This window comes from Mustela lutreola, chromosome 2, assembly GCF_030435805.1.
Source record: "Mustela lutreola isolate mMusLut2 chromosome 2, mMusLut2.pri, whole genome shotgun sequence".
Taxonomy (NCBI): domain Eukaryota; kingdom Metazoa; phylum Chordata; class Mammalia; order Carnivora; family Mustelidae; genus Mustela; species Mustela lutreola.
In genome coordinates, this window is record NC_081291.1 from 117079662 (window position 1) to 117096728 (window position 17067).

The following is a 17067-nucleotide window of genomic DNA, read 5'->3' on the forward strand; positions in this document are numbered from 1 at the left end:
AAAAATCTGCAGCCAAGAATATTCTATCCAGCAAGGCTACCATTTGGAATAGAAGGAGAGATAAAGAGTTTCCCAGAAAAAAGCTAAAAGAGTTTGTGATGAGTAAACCAGCCCTGCAAGAAATATTAAAGGGGACTCTTCGAGTGGAAAGGAGAAAATAAAAGTGATAGTATAAATGCAGGAAACACAAAGCAGTAAAAATGAGCATTTCTGTAAAATTCAGTCAAGGACTCACACACAAAAAAGGATATAAAATGTAATAACATATACTCAAAATGTGTAGAGAAAAGAATCAGTGCCAATCTGAACAGCCATCAACTTAATACAGATTGCTATTTACAAAAGAGGTAATATACAAACCTAATGGTGACCAATATCAAAACCCCCTAATTAACACATGAAGAATAAAAAGAAAGAAATCCAAATACATCACGAAAGAAAATCAGTAAAAGATGAGAGAAAGACAAGAAAGGATCAAAGAAAAATCTTCCCAAACAAGTAATAAAATGGCAATAAATACATATTGATAATAACTCTGAATATAAATGGACTAAATGCTCTAATCAAAAGGCATAGGGTGTCAGAATGGATAAGAAAACAAGACCCATCTATATGCTGCCTACAAGAGAGTCATTTTAGACCTAAAGACACCTTCAGATTGAAAGTGAGGAGATGGAGAAATACTGGTCATGCAAATGGATGTCAAAAGAAAGCTGGAGTAGCAATACCTCTATTGGACAAACTAGATTTTTAAAACAAAGACTGTAACAAGAGACAAAGAAGGGCACTGTATAATAATAAAGGGGACAACCCAACCAGATATACCAACTGTAAATATTTATGCACTGAAAATGGTAGCACCCAAATATATAACACAATTAGTAACAAACATAAAGGAACTATTAATAATACAATAATAGTAGGGGACTTGACCACCCCACTTACATCAATGGACAGATCATCTAAACAGAAAAATCAACAAGGAAACAGTGGTTTTGAAAGACACGCTGGACCAGTTGGGCTAAAACAGCAGAATACACATTCTTTTCAAGAGCACGTGGAATATTCTCTAGAATAAATCATAACCTATTAGGTAACAAAACAGGTCTCAACAAGTACAAAAAGACTGAAATCATACCATGCCCCTTTACTGACCCCCACGTTATGAAACTAGAAGTCAACCACAAGAAAAGTCTGGTAAGACCACAAATACAAGGACGTGAAACAACATGCGACACAAGGAACAGGTGAACCAGGAAATCAAAAGAAGAAACTAAAAAAAATACATGGACACAAATGAAAATGAAAACACAATGGTATAAGCTTTGGGATGCAGCAGAAGTGGTTCTAAGAGGGAAGTACACAGTAGTACATAGTAGGCCCACCTCAAAAAGCAAGAAGAATCTCAAACAATCTTAACACCTAAATGAGCTAGGAAAAGGACAACAAACAAATCCCAAAACAGTAATAGGAAGGAAATAATAAAGATTGGAGGAGAAATGAATGATATAGAAACTAAAAATGCAACAGATCAATGAAACCAGGAGCTGGTTCTTTGAAAAAATTAATAAAATTGATAAACCCCTAGCCAGTCTTATCAAAAACAAAAGAGAAAGGACCCAATTAAACAAAATCACAAATGAGAGCAAAGAAATAATAACCAACACCACAGAAACACAAACAATTATAGAAGAATGTTATGAAAAACTATATGCCAACTAATGTACAACCCAGAAAAAATGGATAAATTCCTAGGAATACATAAATTACCAAAACTGATAATTTTTTTTTTTTTTTACTGGTCCAACAGTCTTCTCTTTACTTTTCCTTTAAAGCAAGAAACAGGATTCGAGTAGTCAGAAAGCACTAGCGCGCATCAGTTAATCCAAGATACTAGCTTCTTAGTTCCAAAAGCACTTGCAAAGAAAACCATTGGGGGGCACAAGGGGGTGGAAGCCATTTGTAATAACTGGAATCCCATGAGTGTGTGTATGCCAAGTCTCAGGAGGCTTTTTTTTTTTAATTTATCCTTTACTTGGTCACTTGATTCTCCTCAAATACTAGTTTTTCTTTGACTTTTTTCCTCAAAGTATAAAAAGTATGAAATATAAACAAGCTCTTGCATTGCACACTTAGAAGTGTACAACTCAAGCATTATAGAGCTATCTACATACCGATAAATCCCATCAAATCTTGGATAATTCAATAATATACAAAATATCAGGGCACAGAAAGAACTAAAACCCACTTCTTTTTGTTACACATAAGATTCAAATATTCAGTCTAAAGAAAAACACTTAATCATTTTGGCTCTCCTCTACATTCGCATGTTGATACACTTATTAAAATATTCCTGTATAATTATGTTTGGTCTTCTTACTTCAAGTCAGGTTTAAAACCTCAAAACCAGCCATCCAGACAAAACAAGTAATCAGAAAGATTATTTCTTCCCCACCTCCCTAACCCCAATAATTATGAAATCAATTTTACGACATGACTCCAAACACTGGATTGTGACGACAAATGCTAGGTCCAATTTCTTCATAATCCTTTTTGGTGTGGCATACTTGGTAGAACTCGGGCGTGGAAGCCAGCATGGATCCTCCAAACCAAACTGCATATCGCTGCATGTGGTGTGTAATGACTTGTACATCAATAGGTTTTGGCTTCAATCTGCCACCACTCAATTCCTCACTTAATTTCAGCCTGGCATCTACAGTTCTTTTCAAATCTCTTTGCAAGCGACGTCCAAAGTCCCTGAACATGGTTGAACCTCCAGAGAGGACAATATTCTTGTAGAGTGGACGTCTGACATCGATAGGGCAATTCTGAATTACTTCATCTACAACTTCTGAGATAGGTTGAGTAAAGTCTGGATTAGCAAACTCTGGATGAAAAAAGATTTCAGGTCCCAAGAATCTCTCATAACCAACATCAATAGAAAATTCTTTCTTTGAGATAGCATTGATTCCAGTATATTGCTTAATCCACTTTGATCCATCTGTGTCATACTTGTTAAATTCTTTTACTAAATCTGGGCAGACATAACTATAGCGCTCCTTTACTGCCTTAGCAGTTTCCAAGGATTGCTCTGGAGGGATTCCTACTTCTCGGTCTCTCAAGCATTATATAGACCAATAACCAGCAAAGAAACTTAATAACTAAAAAAAAACTCACAACAAACAAAAATTCAGGACCAGATGTCTTCTCAGGCAAATTCTAAAGAAGAGTTAATAGCTACTTAAAACATTTAAAGGAGAGTTAATACCTATTCTTCTCAAACTATTCCAAAAAATAGAAAAGAAAGTAAAACTTCCAAATTCACTGTATGAGGCAAGCATTACCCTGATGCCAAAACCAGATAGACATCACAAAAAAAGAGAACTACAGGCCAATATTCCTGAGGAACACAGATGTAAAATTTCTCAATGAAATACTAGCAAACCAAATCCAACAATACATTAAAGAAAAATCATTCACAGTGATCAAATAGATTTATTCCCAGGTTGCTGGTTCAAAATTCACAAGTCAATCAATGTGATACATCACATTAACAAAAGAAAGGATAAGAACCATATGATCCTTTCAACAGATACAGAAAAAGCCTTTGACAAAGTACAACAATCATTCATGATAAAAACTCCCAACAGGGGCGCCTGGGTGGCTCAGTGGGTTGGGCCGCTGCCTTCGGCTCGGGTCATGGTCTCGGGGTCCTGGGATCGAGCCCCACGTCGGGCTCTTTGCTCAGCGGGGAGCCTGCTTCCTCCTCTCTCTCTCTCTCTGCCTGCCTCTCTGTCTACTTGTGATCTCTCTCTGTCAAATAAATAAATAAAATCTTTAAAAAAAAAAAATAAAAAAAAAAAAATAAAAACTCCCAACAAAGGAGGTTTAGAGGAAACATACCTCAACATAAAAAAGGCCATATAAGAAAAGCCCACAGTTAATATCATCCTACATGGAGAAAAACTGGCAGCTTTTCCTCTAGGTCAGGAACAAAATGAGGATGTCCACTCTCACCTTTTTTATTCAACATAGTACTAGAGGTTCTAGCCTTAGCAATCAGATAACAAAAAGGAACAAAAGGCATCCAAATTGGCAAGGAACAAGTAAAACTGTCATTATTTGCAGATGACATGACACTATATATAGAAAACCCTAAAGACTCAACCCAAAACTGCTAGAACTGATAAACAAATTCAGTAAAGTTGCAGTATATAAAATAAATGTACAGAAATCTGTTGCATTTCTAAACACCAATAATGAAGCATCAGAAAGAGAAATTAAGGAATAAACCGCACCAAAACCAGTAAGATATCTAGAAATAAATCTAATGAAAGAGGTGAAAGACCTGTACTCTGAAAACTGTAAAATACTGATGGAAGAAACTGTAGATGACACAATGGAAAGCTATTCCATGCTCATGGATGGGGAAAAACAGGTTTTTTTTTTTTTTAATGTTTTTATTTATTTATTTATTTGACAGAGATAGCAGGGGGAGCCGCAGTTAGAGGGAGAGGGAGAAGCAGACTCCCTACTGAGTAAGGAGCCCAATGCAGGGCTCAATCCCAAAACCCTGGGCAGACGCCTAAGTGACTAAGTCACCGAGGCACCCCTATAAAATATTGTTAAAAATCTCTACTACCCAAAGAAATGGACAGATTTAATGCAATCCCTATTAAAATACCAACAGCATTCTTCACAGAGCTAGAACAAACAATCCTACAGTTTGTATGGAACCATGAAAGATCCTAAATAGCCAATGCAATCTTGGGAAAAAAAAAAGCAAAGCTATAGACATCACAATTCTGGACTTTAAGTTATAGTACAAAGCTGTAATCAAAACACTATGGTGCTGATACAAAAACAAACATGTAGATCAATGCAACAGAATAGAAAACCCATAAATGAACCCATAATTCTCAACAAAGCAGGCAAGAATATCCAATGGGGGAAAAAACAGAGTCTTCAACAAATGGTGTTAGGAAAACTGGACAGCCACCTGCAAAAGAATGAAACTGGAACACTTTCTTACACCATACACAAGAATTAACTCAAAATTAATTAAGACTTAAATATAAGACCAGAAACCAAAAAATCCTAGAGGAGAGCGCAGGCAGTAACTTCTTGGACATCAGCCATAGCAACTTCTTTCTAGATGTGTCTCCTGAGGTACTGGAAACAAAACCAAACATTAACTACTGAGACTACATTAAATTAAAAAGCTTCTGGACAGTGAAGGAAACAAACAATAAAACTAAAAGGCAACCTATGGAATGGGAGAAGATATTTGCAAATGATGTATCTGATAAAGCGTTAATATCCAAAATACATAAAGAACTTTTAAAACTCAACACCTAAAAAAAAATACAATTAAAAAATGGGCAGAAGACACGAACAGACATTTCTCCAAGACATACAGACAGCCAACAGACACATGAAAAGATGCTCAACCTCACTCAGGGAAATGCAAATCAAAAACTACAATGAGGTATCACCTCACACCTGTCAGAATGGCTAACATTAACAACACAGAAACAACAGGTATTGGCAAGGATGTGGAGAAAAGGGAACCTTCTCGCACTGTGGGTGGGAATGCAGACTGGTGCCGCCATGATGGAAAACAGTATGAGGTTCCTCAGAATGTTAAATTATCCCACAACCCAGCAATTGCACGACTGAGTATTTATTTACCCAAAGAATACAAAAAATACTAAATCAAAGGGATACACACATTCTGATGTTTATAGCAGCATTATCTACGATAGCCAAATTATGAATACAGCTCAAGAGTCTACCGATTGATGAATGGAGAAAAAAGATATGGTATATACATACAATGGGATAGTACTCAGCCATAAAAAAGAATGAAATCTTGCCATTTACAAAGGCACAGATGGAGCTAGAGAGTATTACCTAAGTGAACATAGTCAGAGAAAGACTAATACCATATAATTTCACTCATATGTGGAATTTAAGAAACAGAACAAACAAGAAAAGGGAATAAAAGAGAGAGAGGCAAACCAAGAAGTGATCTGTTAACTCTAGAGAACAAACTAATGGTTACCAGAGGTGAGGTGGGTGGGCAGGGATGGGGGAAATTGGGCGTGGGGATGAAAGCGTATACATGTTGTGATGAGCATGGGTTCATGGAAGTAGTGGGTCACTATACCATACACCTGAAACTAATATTACACTGTATGTTAACTAACTGGAATTTCAATAAAAACTTCAAAAAAAGGAACAACCTATTGATATAAGCAACGGCACTGATAAATATCAAAAGCATTATTTTAAGTGAAAGAAGCTCCCAAAACTACAAAGCTTATGATTTTATTTAAAGGACATTCTGGAAAAGGCAAAATTTCAGTGTTAGAAAGCAAATTGGGAACTGGCAGTGGATGGGGTTTGAGACTGCAAGTGTCATGGAAGTGTTCCATATCTGGATTGCAGGAGAGGTCACAAGACTATACATTTGTCAAAGTCTTCTCTTGAAATGGATGAACTACATTTTGCATAAATTATACCTCAAGGAAACTAAAATTTATAAACTTTACTTGAAAATATTCCTAAATGAAAAAGGTAGTAAAATGTGATTTAAAAATCTGTCATGTAAATTATTTTGTGTCTCCCTGAAAATGTTTTTATTAAGATATATTAACTGAATTAGGAAAGTTATATGATCAATCAATCATAGCAAAATAGGTAGTGAATTCAGGATTTCAGATCCTAGGCCTTACCAATTTTTCCAGCTCTGGTACTTGGGCTTGCGGCCAACACTTGATACAAGCATGGAAGAAAACCTCCACATATCTTTCAGGCATTTCAAATTCATTAAGTCCAAAGGAGAATTAATATCTGTACTCCCCCATCCCTCACCATAACCCTGTCCTACCCCCTCATCTCCCAAGAAACTGGTTTCTCCTGATTGCTTACTGAATATATAAACCACTATACAGCCAGTTAAGCAAGTCAGAAATCTAGGAATCTTTGATGCTTCCCATTTGTCTTATCCTTCACATCCAACTACGCAGTAAGTCCAAGCTTAAGGCCAATTTGCTTCCTAAAATATCTTTCAAATCCTTTCACGTCTTATTATGCCTAGAGTCACTGCCCTAATTCAAGTCACCTTTAATCTTCCTATTCTTTTAAGATTTCATCTATCTGAGAGAGAAAGAGAGAAAGAAAGAACAGGGGGAGGGGCAGAGGGAGAGGGAGAAGCAGTCTCCCCACCGAGCAGGGAGACCAATGTGGGGCTCAATCCTGGGACTCTGGGATCATAACCTGAGCCAAAGGCAGACGCTTAACCCACTGAGCCACCCAGGCACCCTTACCTTGTACTTAGATAAGTACAAAAATTTGCTAACAGATCTTCTTGCCTTTAAAGTTGTCTTATTTCAACCCATTTTCATACAATAGTCAGAGGGAATTTTCCTAAACATAAATTGTGATATTCCTTTGCCTAAAATGTTTTAGTGGCTATCTACTGCTCCAGCATAAAATCCAAACTTCTCACCATAGGTTACAAAACTCCATCTTCAGCTACCTCTTCAGATTTGTTTCTTACTATAGGCTTCCGTACACTTTGGGATGCGGTCATACTGATTTTCCCCCCCAATTCCTTGAGCCTACCGTGCTCTGTCTTGTTTCCAGGTCTTTTTACATATTTTGTCCTCCTTCCAAGAATATTTTTCCCTAACCTTAACCTAACTTCTATTCATCCTTTGAGACTCACATGGATATCATTTCCTATAAGAAACCTTCTTTAACAAACCTCCCATGAGATTCTCTCGTAGGGGTGAGCGCGGCATCCTGCACTTCTCCAATGGCATCACTGCATTGTGCATAATTACTGATCTCAAAGTCTACATCCTCTACATTCTCCACCAACACAGGCTTTAGAGCTTGTAAGGCAATGGTACACCCCAGGCAGTACAGACCATGTGATATACTAGGTGCTCAACTATTTGTCAAGCAAACGAGATTGTACTATAGCCTCATTGTCAATCCTCGTAACATAATTCAGATGTCAGCACAATTCCACATGGTCTTCAGTGCTACCAGAGCCCTTACAAAAATGAAAATGAGTTAGAATTTTTTGTTGCTCTACACACTCTTTCTGTAACCCTGCTCATGATTTTCTCTTTCTCATTTTCTACATGCTAGATAGCAAGTACCCTTATGTTCTCTAAAGTTTCTTAAACCAACTAGGTCGGACTTCCACTTCTAAGTCTCTTCTCCCTTCTTTCTGTGCAATTAAAATTACCACTTCTGATGTCAGATATTCAAATAAACCAATTAAAAGTATAATATAATTGGGAATCTTTTCCTTCTCACAGGCATTTTTTAAACAGTTTATTACATTATTCAACTTATAAATGTACGATCATTAGAGAAATTTGCCCCATTTCACAGTTAATCACTAACAATATTTAGGTGTATTTCCTTCTGGTCTTTCTTCTCTAAATACCTCGTATATATAACATTTGTGTGCGTCTTATACATTGTGAGGCTCTGGCTTCACTAAACACTGTAATGTAAACTCTGTTCATGTTATCAAAGATTTTTAAAAAACATTATAATCCTATTTAATTGGAACAATATATTATATAATATATATAGTATATCATTATTCCCTTGGGAGCATTTGCACGGAGAACCTGGCTCACTCAAATCCATCTTTAATTAAATATGCATAACATCACTTTTTTAGCAGGAAGCTTCCGTGTTCCATTTAGACTCCAGTGACTTCCACAATCATCACCACTACAAGTCCGTCAGAGCCTTCTTCCATATTCAGTATGTCAACTACTATAATTTATGAAACCAAACATGCTACACATATCTAATACTGCTTTAACTTCTTGATAAGGATGTGGTAGAAAGAGACAGACACAGGGGAAGATGGGAGGGAGGATGGGAGGGGGGATGGGAGGGAAGGAAGGGAGATAAAGAATTAGGAAATATGGGGGGCAGAACAAAATTAAACATGCTAAAAATTGTACCTGCATACATATCCTTCTTTCTATTAAAAAGAATTTATCACCCTGTTTCCTCTAAAAATACCTTAAAACCATATTATCTCTTACCAGTGCCAATACATTTAGAAATTCTCTTGTGTCAAAATGTAGCAGAGTCCGAACATAGGGGTAGATTTCTTCCTCGGGGGACGCTTCTGCTGAATGCAAGCGAATCAGAAATTCAAAAACCTGCAAGTTGAAAGAAATGTTGATTATTTTCTCTCCTTACAAAGTATCTTGCTGAAGCAAGGATTCCCATTTGGACAAAATAAAGGCAGGTCAAATTTGGCCTAAATTGCTACCACTTAATAACTTTTCTAACCTGTCTCAGCTCTAATTCCTGGCGGCCGTGATGAGGGGGGAGGCTCTCTGCTACCACTGCAGACAGCTCCTGACTCACATGTAACCCTCAATTACAGTTCCTCTTTCTTGCATTTAACAAGAAGTGATCATAAAAATGCTGTGGAAATAGCACCAACCTGGTTTTTAACCAAGGGAACAAGATCTTCAGGGATATCACCAAGGGGATAGGCTCGGCCCGCAAGACAACAGCTAGGAGAAAAGAAAGAGAACAGAGTTGGTGACTTGTAGTGGGCTGACTTCAGGTAGCACACTGTTTCTCAAACCCAACACAGTCATTTGATTTTTAAGCAGGCTCAGCTTTTGTCAGGCCCGTTCAGAAACTGGGGCCAACAGGGATGGTGGTGAAAGAACACATCCCGTGACAGAGTAAGCACTTTCATTTCTCCTCATTTTTCCTAAGAAAAACCCAGGCTGCAGAAGTGGACAGAAGGAATGAGAACATCTGAAGGTCTCACACCCAGCACCAGAAAAAGCCTAATGGCACCACTGTGCTATGATTTACCGGCAAAAAGCCTAATGTTCTCAGGGACTTTGAGCCAGTGGCTCTAAGAACAGTGATCGAAGCCAGGGAATGAGCTAGGCTAACCAGTGTGTGGAAAATGTCCTCAATAGGACAAGTCTTCAGGGAGAGGAGGACCTAATGAGAATTAACTGCTCAGTTTTACTTCTAAATCAGACCTTCCTTATAGCTAATGCTTTATGGGTTATGCCTTGTGGGCTGAACTATAAAGATGTCTTCTGAGTATGTCCTCACTGGCAGAGGTGGGGGGTTGAGACTGATCTTTTTTTTTTTTTTTTTAAGATTTTATTTATTTATTTATTTGACAGAGAGAGATCACAAGTAGGCAGAGAGGCAGGCAGAGAGAGAGAGGAGGAAGCAGGCTCCCTGCTGATCGAGAGCCCGATGCGGGACTCGATCCCAGCACCCTGAGATCATGACCTGAGCCGAAGGCAGCGGCTTAACCCACTGAGCCACCCAGGTGCTCCGGTTGAGACTGATCTTAAACGTCTTGAACTAGTCATCAATTCTGAACGTTGGATTAGGGACAGCATCTTCTAAAAAGTGTAAAGTACAGATAATAGAGTACCAGGCAGGTGCTGTACTGTTTTCAAGAATCAATGTAACAAGTGTGAAACAGGTCTCAAAGCTAACTCTGAAACTAGATAGGAGCTACAATAACACTCTGGCAGGTTCTGCCATCTTCCTGCCTGCTAGTCTAGCAGCCAGTCATCTGTCTTAAAGTTCTAGCAGGACACAATTCTGAGCCTGCACAGTCTCCTGTTTGGAGAGTAAGGAGATAAACAGTTCACAGCTTAACCTCTGTCACTAACTTTCTCAAGATCTAAACATATCTCTTGCCCTTTTATATAAAACAGAGACAACACATATCGCAGAGCTGACAGTAGTAAATGTAAAATACTCCACCGCCAGTCTTTCTCAACCTCAGCCTTATTGATATTTTGATAGAGACAATTCTTCATTGTGTGGACTACCCTGTGCACAGGAGGACGCCAGCAACATCTCTGGCCACCACCCCCAAGATGCCAGCCGCATCCCTCCCCCAGCCCCAGCTGTGACAAACAAAAATGACTCTAAATATTGCAGAAACTCAGGGTAGGAGGGGGGGTTCACTGAGGGGGTACAAAATCACCCGCAGTTGAGAATCATACTGTACATGCGAACACGGAAACATGGAAAGCACTATACATAGAGGAGATGACGACACCTATAAGAATACGGTGCGGGGGGTTGGGGGAGGTGGTTATGGAAGAACACAAATAAGTTTTTTTAAACAGATCTCTTACCTAATATATACAAGAAGCTTGTTGCCCATAACAACTTGCTCATCTGAAATAGAAAAAGTATCTTCAGCAATTACCTCTGAAAACCTTTTCAGAAATACAATCTTAATGTGGAAAAAAAAAAAAAACTTGGCAATTAAGGTATCTCCCTAAATAATACACAATTTGAGATAAGACCACTTTAATTCTTGTTTTTAGAATTTCCGTTAGATTCTTTTCACAGATACAGAATCCATGAGTCAAACAAGGTTACAGTAGAAGGCATACATCTGAGGGTAGAGAACCATGCACTGTTGGCTTAACCAGTAGCTTGGGACCAGGGGAAGGTGTAGAACAGGCAATGAGTTGATGAGTTAAAGACCAATTAAGTAGTATTAAGGTATAACTATAATGTCTTCTCATTTGTAACATGGACTCTTACTACTTACTGTGCTCTAGGGCTGAGAAAGCAACTGTTCACAAGTATTTAGAGTAAGAGACTAAGATTACTTTTAGGCCAAGGGGTTAGGGGCAACGCAGAACAGAGCAGGAGACTCAAGAATGGATCAAGTGTCAGTAATTCTTATGGTGTGCAGATTATAGGAATCTGTAATTGGTAACAATGACGATAAGCTGAAGTTTTTATTTTTGATACATGAATAACAGGCATAATGCAAGCAAGTGCACCTCTCTTAATCAGTAATCTTTTCTAAGTACTCCAAATCTATGCTGTTTGAAGCACTAATAAACTTGAATTGCTCAAAATTATACAAATAATTACATACTGCTTCAATTCCTTTTTGAAACTTTCAAAAAATTAATAAACTTCATTTTTTAGAGAAGTTTCACTAGGTTCAAAGCGAAATTGAGAGGAAGGTATAGAGATTTCCCATATGCCCTACCTCTACACCACACAATCTCTTCCTCTATCAACATCTGCTCCAGAGTGGTACATTTCCTATCATCAATGAATCTACAGTGACACATCATCACATGAAGTCCACAGTTTACATTAAGGTTTACTCTTAATGTCGTGCTCTCTATGGATTTTGGTAAATGTATGCTGATGTACAAACACCGTGACTTTAGATGTACACAGACTCTAAAGTTCTCCGTGCTCAGCCTATTCATCCCTCCCTCTCCATCAAGCCCTAGCAAACACTGATTCTTTTATTGTCTCCATAGTTTTGCCTTTTCCACAATGTCATGTAATTGGAATCACAGAATATGCAGCCTTTTCAGCTGGGCTTCTTTCATTAGTGATATGCATTTACGTTTCCCCCACGTCTTTTCATACTTTGACACTTCATATCTTTTTAGTGCTGAATAATATTCCACAGTACAGATGTACCACAGTTTATCCATTCACCTACTAATGTACATCTTGGTTGCTTCCAAATTTGGGGAATTATGAAGAGAGATACTATGAACATCTGTGTGCAGGTTTTTGTGTGGACAGAAGTTCTTCAACTACTTTAGGTAAAAACAAAAGAACATTAATTACTGGATCACACAGTTTAGTTAGAAACTGCCCAACTGTCTCCCACAGTGGCTGTACCATTATGCATTCCCAACAGCAACTAATGAGAGTTCCTGCTGCTCTACATCACTGCCGGAATTTGGTGTTGTCAGTGTTACAGATTTTAGCCATTCCAACAGGCATGTAGTGGTATCTTGCTGTTTTAATTTTTACTGGCCTAATGATGTTGCACATCTTTTCATATGCTTACTTGACCTCTCTGTATCTTCTTTGGTGAGATCATTTGTCCATTTTAAAAATCCAGTTGCTCATCTTATTGCTGAGTTTCAAGACTTCTTTGTATACTTTGGGTAACAGTCTTCTGCAAATATTTTCTCCCAATCTGTGGATTATTTTCTTTCTCTTAATACTGTCTTTTATAGAGCACAAGTTTTTAATTTTAACAAAGTCCAGCTTATGATTTCTTTCATGGATGGTACCTTCTTTCCATTGAATGCTTCCTTATCAAAAAATTCATCACCATAACCACAGGCAATTGGGTTGTCTCATATGCTATCTTCTAGATGTTCCCCTAGTTTTGCATTCTATAATTAGGTCTAAAATCCACTTTGGACTCATTTTTGTAAAGGGTGTAAATTCTGTTTCTCATTTTTTTTTTTTTTGGTGTATGGATGTCCAGTTGTCCTAGCACTATTTGTTGGAAAGACTACCTTTGTCCAATGCATTGTCTTTGCTGCTTTGTCAAAGTTCACTTGACTATATTTGTGGGAGTCTATTTTGGGGCTCTCTATTCTGTTCTACTCTTTTTTTTTTGCCAGTACCACCCTGTCTCAATTGTTGTAGCTTTTATACTAAGTCTTGGGTAGTGTCAGTCTGCCAGCTCTGTTGTTCTCTCAATATAGCTCTTCTGCGTCTTCTGTCTCTCCATATAAATTTTAGAATCAGTTTATCAATATCCAAAAAGTAACTTACCTGGGATTCTGATTGGGATTACATCTGAATCTGTATAACAAGTTGAGAGAAAAAAATGATATCTTGACAATACTGAGGTTTCCATTCTATGAACATGGAATATCCTTCCATTTATTTAGTTCTTTCATCTTTCATCAGTTTTGTAGTCTTCATCATATAGATTTTGTTCATATTTTGTTATATTTATTCATGTGTCATTCATTTTTTAGGGGGCTAATATAAATGGTAGTGTTTGTCATTTCAAATTCCACTTATTTATTGCAAGTATATAGTAAAGCAATTGCCTTTCATATATTAACCTTACACCCTGCAACTTCGCTAAAATTGCTTATTAGTTCCAGGAGTTTTTTGGTCAATTCTTTCAGATTTTCTATATAAATGATGTCACCTAGGAACAGTTTTGTTTTTTCCTTCACAAACTATATAACCTTCTTTTTCTTTTCTTGTCTTTTTGTATTACATAGGACTTCCAGTATGATGTTGAAAGCAACAGTAAGAAGGGGACATCCTTGCCTTGTCCCTGATTTTGTAGTAAAGCTTCAAATTTCTCACCATTAAAGAGGATGTTAGCTATAGTTTTTTTTAATAGATGTTCTTTATCAAGTTGAGAACATTTTCATCTATTCCTAAATTACTGAGAGCTTTTTTGTGAATGGGTGTTGGATTTTGTCAAATGCCTTTTCTGGATCTGTTATTATGATCATGAGATTTTTCTTCTCTTCCTTATTGATGGGATGGAATACATTAATTAATTTTCAAATACTGAAGGAGCCATGTATACCTGGGATAAGTCTTACTTGGCTGTAGTGAATAATTCTTGTTATACATTTTTGTATTCAACTTGCTAATATTTTATTGAGGATTTCTACATCTATGCTCATGAGAAACACTTGTCTTTTCTTTCCCTATAATATTTTTGTCTGCTTTTGCTATTAGGGCATTAAGTGGGCTCACAGAATAAGTTATAAGTATTCCCTTAGCCCTACCTTTTAGAAGAGATTATAGAGAATTGGTGTAATTTCTTTCTTAAATGTTTGGTAGAATACCAGTGAAACTCATCTGGGCCTGGCACTTCTGTTCAAGGTTATTAATCATTAGACCCAATTTCCATAATTGATGTAGTTTTCCATAATTTCCGTAATAGATGTAAGTCTATTCAGATTGTCAATTTCTTCTTGTGTAAGCCTTGGCAAATTGTATCCTTCAAAGAATTAGTCTATTTCATGAGAGTTATCAAATTTGTGGATACCTAGGTATTCATAATGTTCCTTTCTTCTCCTTTTAATATCCATGGGATCTGTACTGATGTCTTTTCTTTCATTTCTAATATTAGTAATTTGTTTCTTTTCTCTTTGTTGGCATGACTAGAAGGTTAATCAGTTTTACTGATCTTTTCAAAGAAATAGATTTTCAAAAAAAGTCAACACTTTTTTCTATTGATTTCCTGTTTTTAATTTCATGGATTTATGATCCAATGTTTATTATCTCTTTTCCTTGCTCATTTTGGACTTAATTTGCTCTTCTTTTTCTAAATTCCTGAAGTAGAAGCCTTAGAGTATTGATTTTAAATCTTTCTACTTTTCTTATTTATGCATTCAATGTTATAAATTTCCTTCAGTGCTGCTTTTGCTGCATCTTACATATTATGAGTATTTTCATTTAATTAAAAAGAATCTTAAATTTCTTGAGATTTCTCCTTTGTTTCCTGTGCTACTTAGAAGTATATTGGTTAATCTCTATGTATCTTTTGAATTTTCCAGTGTTCCTTCCCTTGTTGTATAGTTTAATTCTACTGTGGTCTGAGAACAGGCATTGTATGATTTCTGTTCTTTTAAATTTCTTAAACTGTGTTTTATGGCCCTGAATGTGGTCTATCTTATTAGTAAATGTTTCACGTGATCTTGAAAACAATGCGTAATCTGTTATTGTTGGATGAAGTAGCTCACAGATGTTAATAATATCCAATTGAATGAAGGTTCTGCTGAGTTCACCTATGCCCTTACTAATTTCTGCCTGCTGGATCTGTCCATTTCTGATACAGGAGTGTTAAAATCTGCAACTGTAATAGCGGATTTATCTACTTCTCCTCACTATTCTATCAGTTTTTACCTCATGTATTTTGGCACTGTTATTAGGTGCATGCACATTATGGATTGTTATGTCTTCTTAGAGTATTAATCCCTTAATCATCATATAATACCCCCTTTATCCCTGTTAAATTTCTTTGTTCGAAGCTGGCTCTGTCTGAAATTCATATAGTTACTCCTGCTTTCTTTTGATTAGAGTTAACTGTGGTATATCTTTCTGTTTCTTTAATGTGTCTTTATATTTAAAATGGGTTTCTTATATACAAGTTTTAGTTGTCTTTTTTTGGATCCATGTTAATAATCTCTTTTAATTAGTATATTTATACTATGGATTAAGTGATTACTGATCTATATTTGGATTAATATCTACTATATTATTACTGTTTTTCTATTTCTTGTCCATATTTTTTATTCCTATTTTTGTCCTCAACACTTTGCCTTTTGTGATTTTAACTGAACATTTTATCGTACTCTATTTTTCCCTTTTCCTAGTATATCAATTATGCATCCATTTTTTAGTTGTTGCTCTCAAGTTTGCAACACAGATTTACTACCAATCCAAATCTACTTCTAAATAACATTATAATGTTTCACCGGTAGTATAACTATCTTATACTAACAAAATACTCTTAATTCCTCCCTCCTGTACTTTGTGTTCGTGCAGTTATTTATCTCATTTATATATGAACATATACACACACAAAGTATATGTACACACACTATCAAATCCATTGTTGTTATTATTATCTTTAACTATTATTTGACAGATGAATTAAGAATAAGAAAAACAGAGGTTTTCTTACACCAAACTGTTTGAATCTTGTTTGTGGTGTGATCAGTATCTGCTGTGTTCAGAAGGATGCAGGAGAGTGGGTTCATGACCTCAGCAGCCTTAAGGGCAGAGCATACCCCTCCAATTAAACCTCAGGATTGTAGTCCAGGCCCCAGTGCTGCAGCATCCCTTGCTTCATGCTCAGAGGATGCCATTTGCAGCGGCTTATGGCAGGGCAGTTTGTCAAAGTGGGGGCACATCCCAAGAAAACCAGAGGGCATGTTTCTAGAAACTACTGTTGGAGCTGAGCTCTTGGTTTCTTTGCAGGATTCCAGAGTTCTGGCAGCACACTCATTCCTCTAAATGTTGGTTGTCATGCTATTATCTTTGAAAAGACTGAGCACCCCTGAGAAGGCCCCCTTTTTCCAGTAAAAAGCTTAGGTCCTAAGCAGTGGCTTGTTAAAGGGGGACCAGGTTGGGTTTTCTCTAGTACTCATAGTTTCCCTGCTTGTCAATCAAGTTCCCTCTTGAGGAAGATCATTTCCCTCACAAAGCCCAGATCTCTGCAGACCAACTTAGCAAGGGGCACTAACA

At 37.0% G+C, this 17067-nt stretch overlaps 2 protein-coding genes across 3 annotated transcripts in view; both read right to left on the bottom strand.

Annotated features, from left to right (window-relative positions):
• Window positions 1-17067, bottom strand: part of VPS8 (VPS8 subunit of CORVET complex) — a 247367-nt gene that overhangs the window by 127079 nt on the left and 103221 nt on the right. For both annotated transcript variants that reach the window (XM_059163253.1, XM_059163252.1), the window contains exons 25-27: window positions 11187-11229; window positions 9497-9569; window positions 9087-9206 (exon numbers count right to left, since the gene is read on the bottom strand). In XM_059163253.1, the coding sequence (XP_059019236.1) occupies window positions 9087-9206; window positions 9497-9569; window positions 11187-11229 (236 nt within the window). The remainder of the gene's footprint in view (window positions 1-9086; window positions 9207-9496; window positions 9570-11186; window positions 11230-17067) is intronic.
• On the bottom strand, window positions 2011-9012 carry LOC131826035 (actin-related protein 3-like). The gene is made up of 3 exons (XM_059165313.1): window positions 9003-9012; window positions 7772-7901; window positions 2011-3117 (listed from the first exon to the last, which is right to left on the bottom strand). The coding sequence occupies exons 1-3, from the start codon at window positions 9010-9012 to the stop codon at window positions 2487-2489; spliced, it is 771 nt and encodes a 256-aa protein (XP_059021296.1). The 3' UTR covers window positions 2011-2486.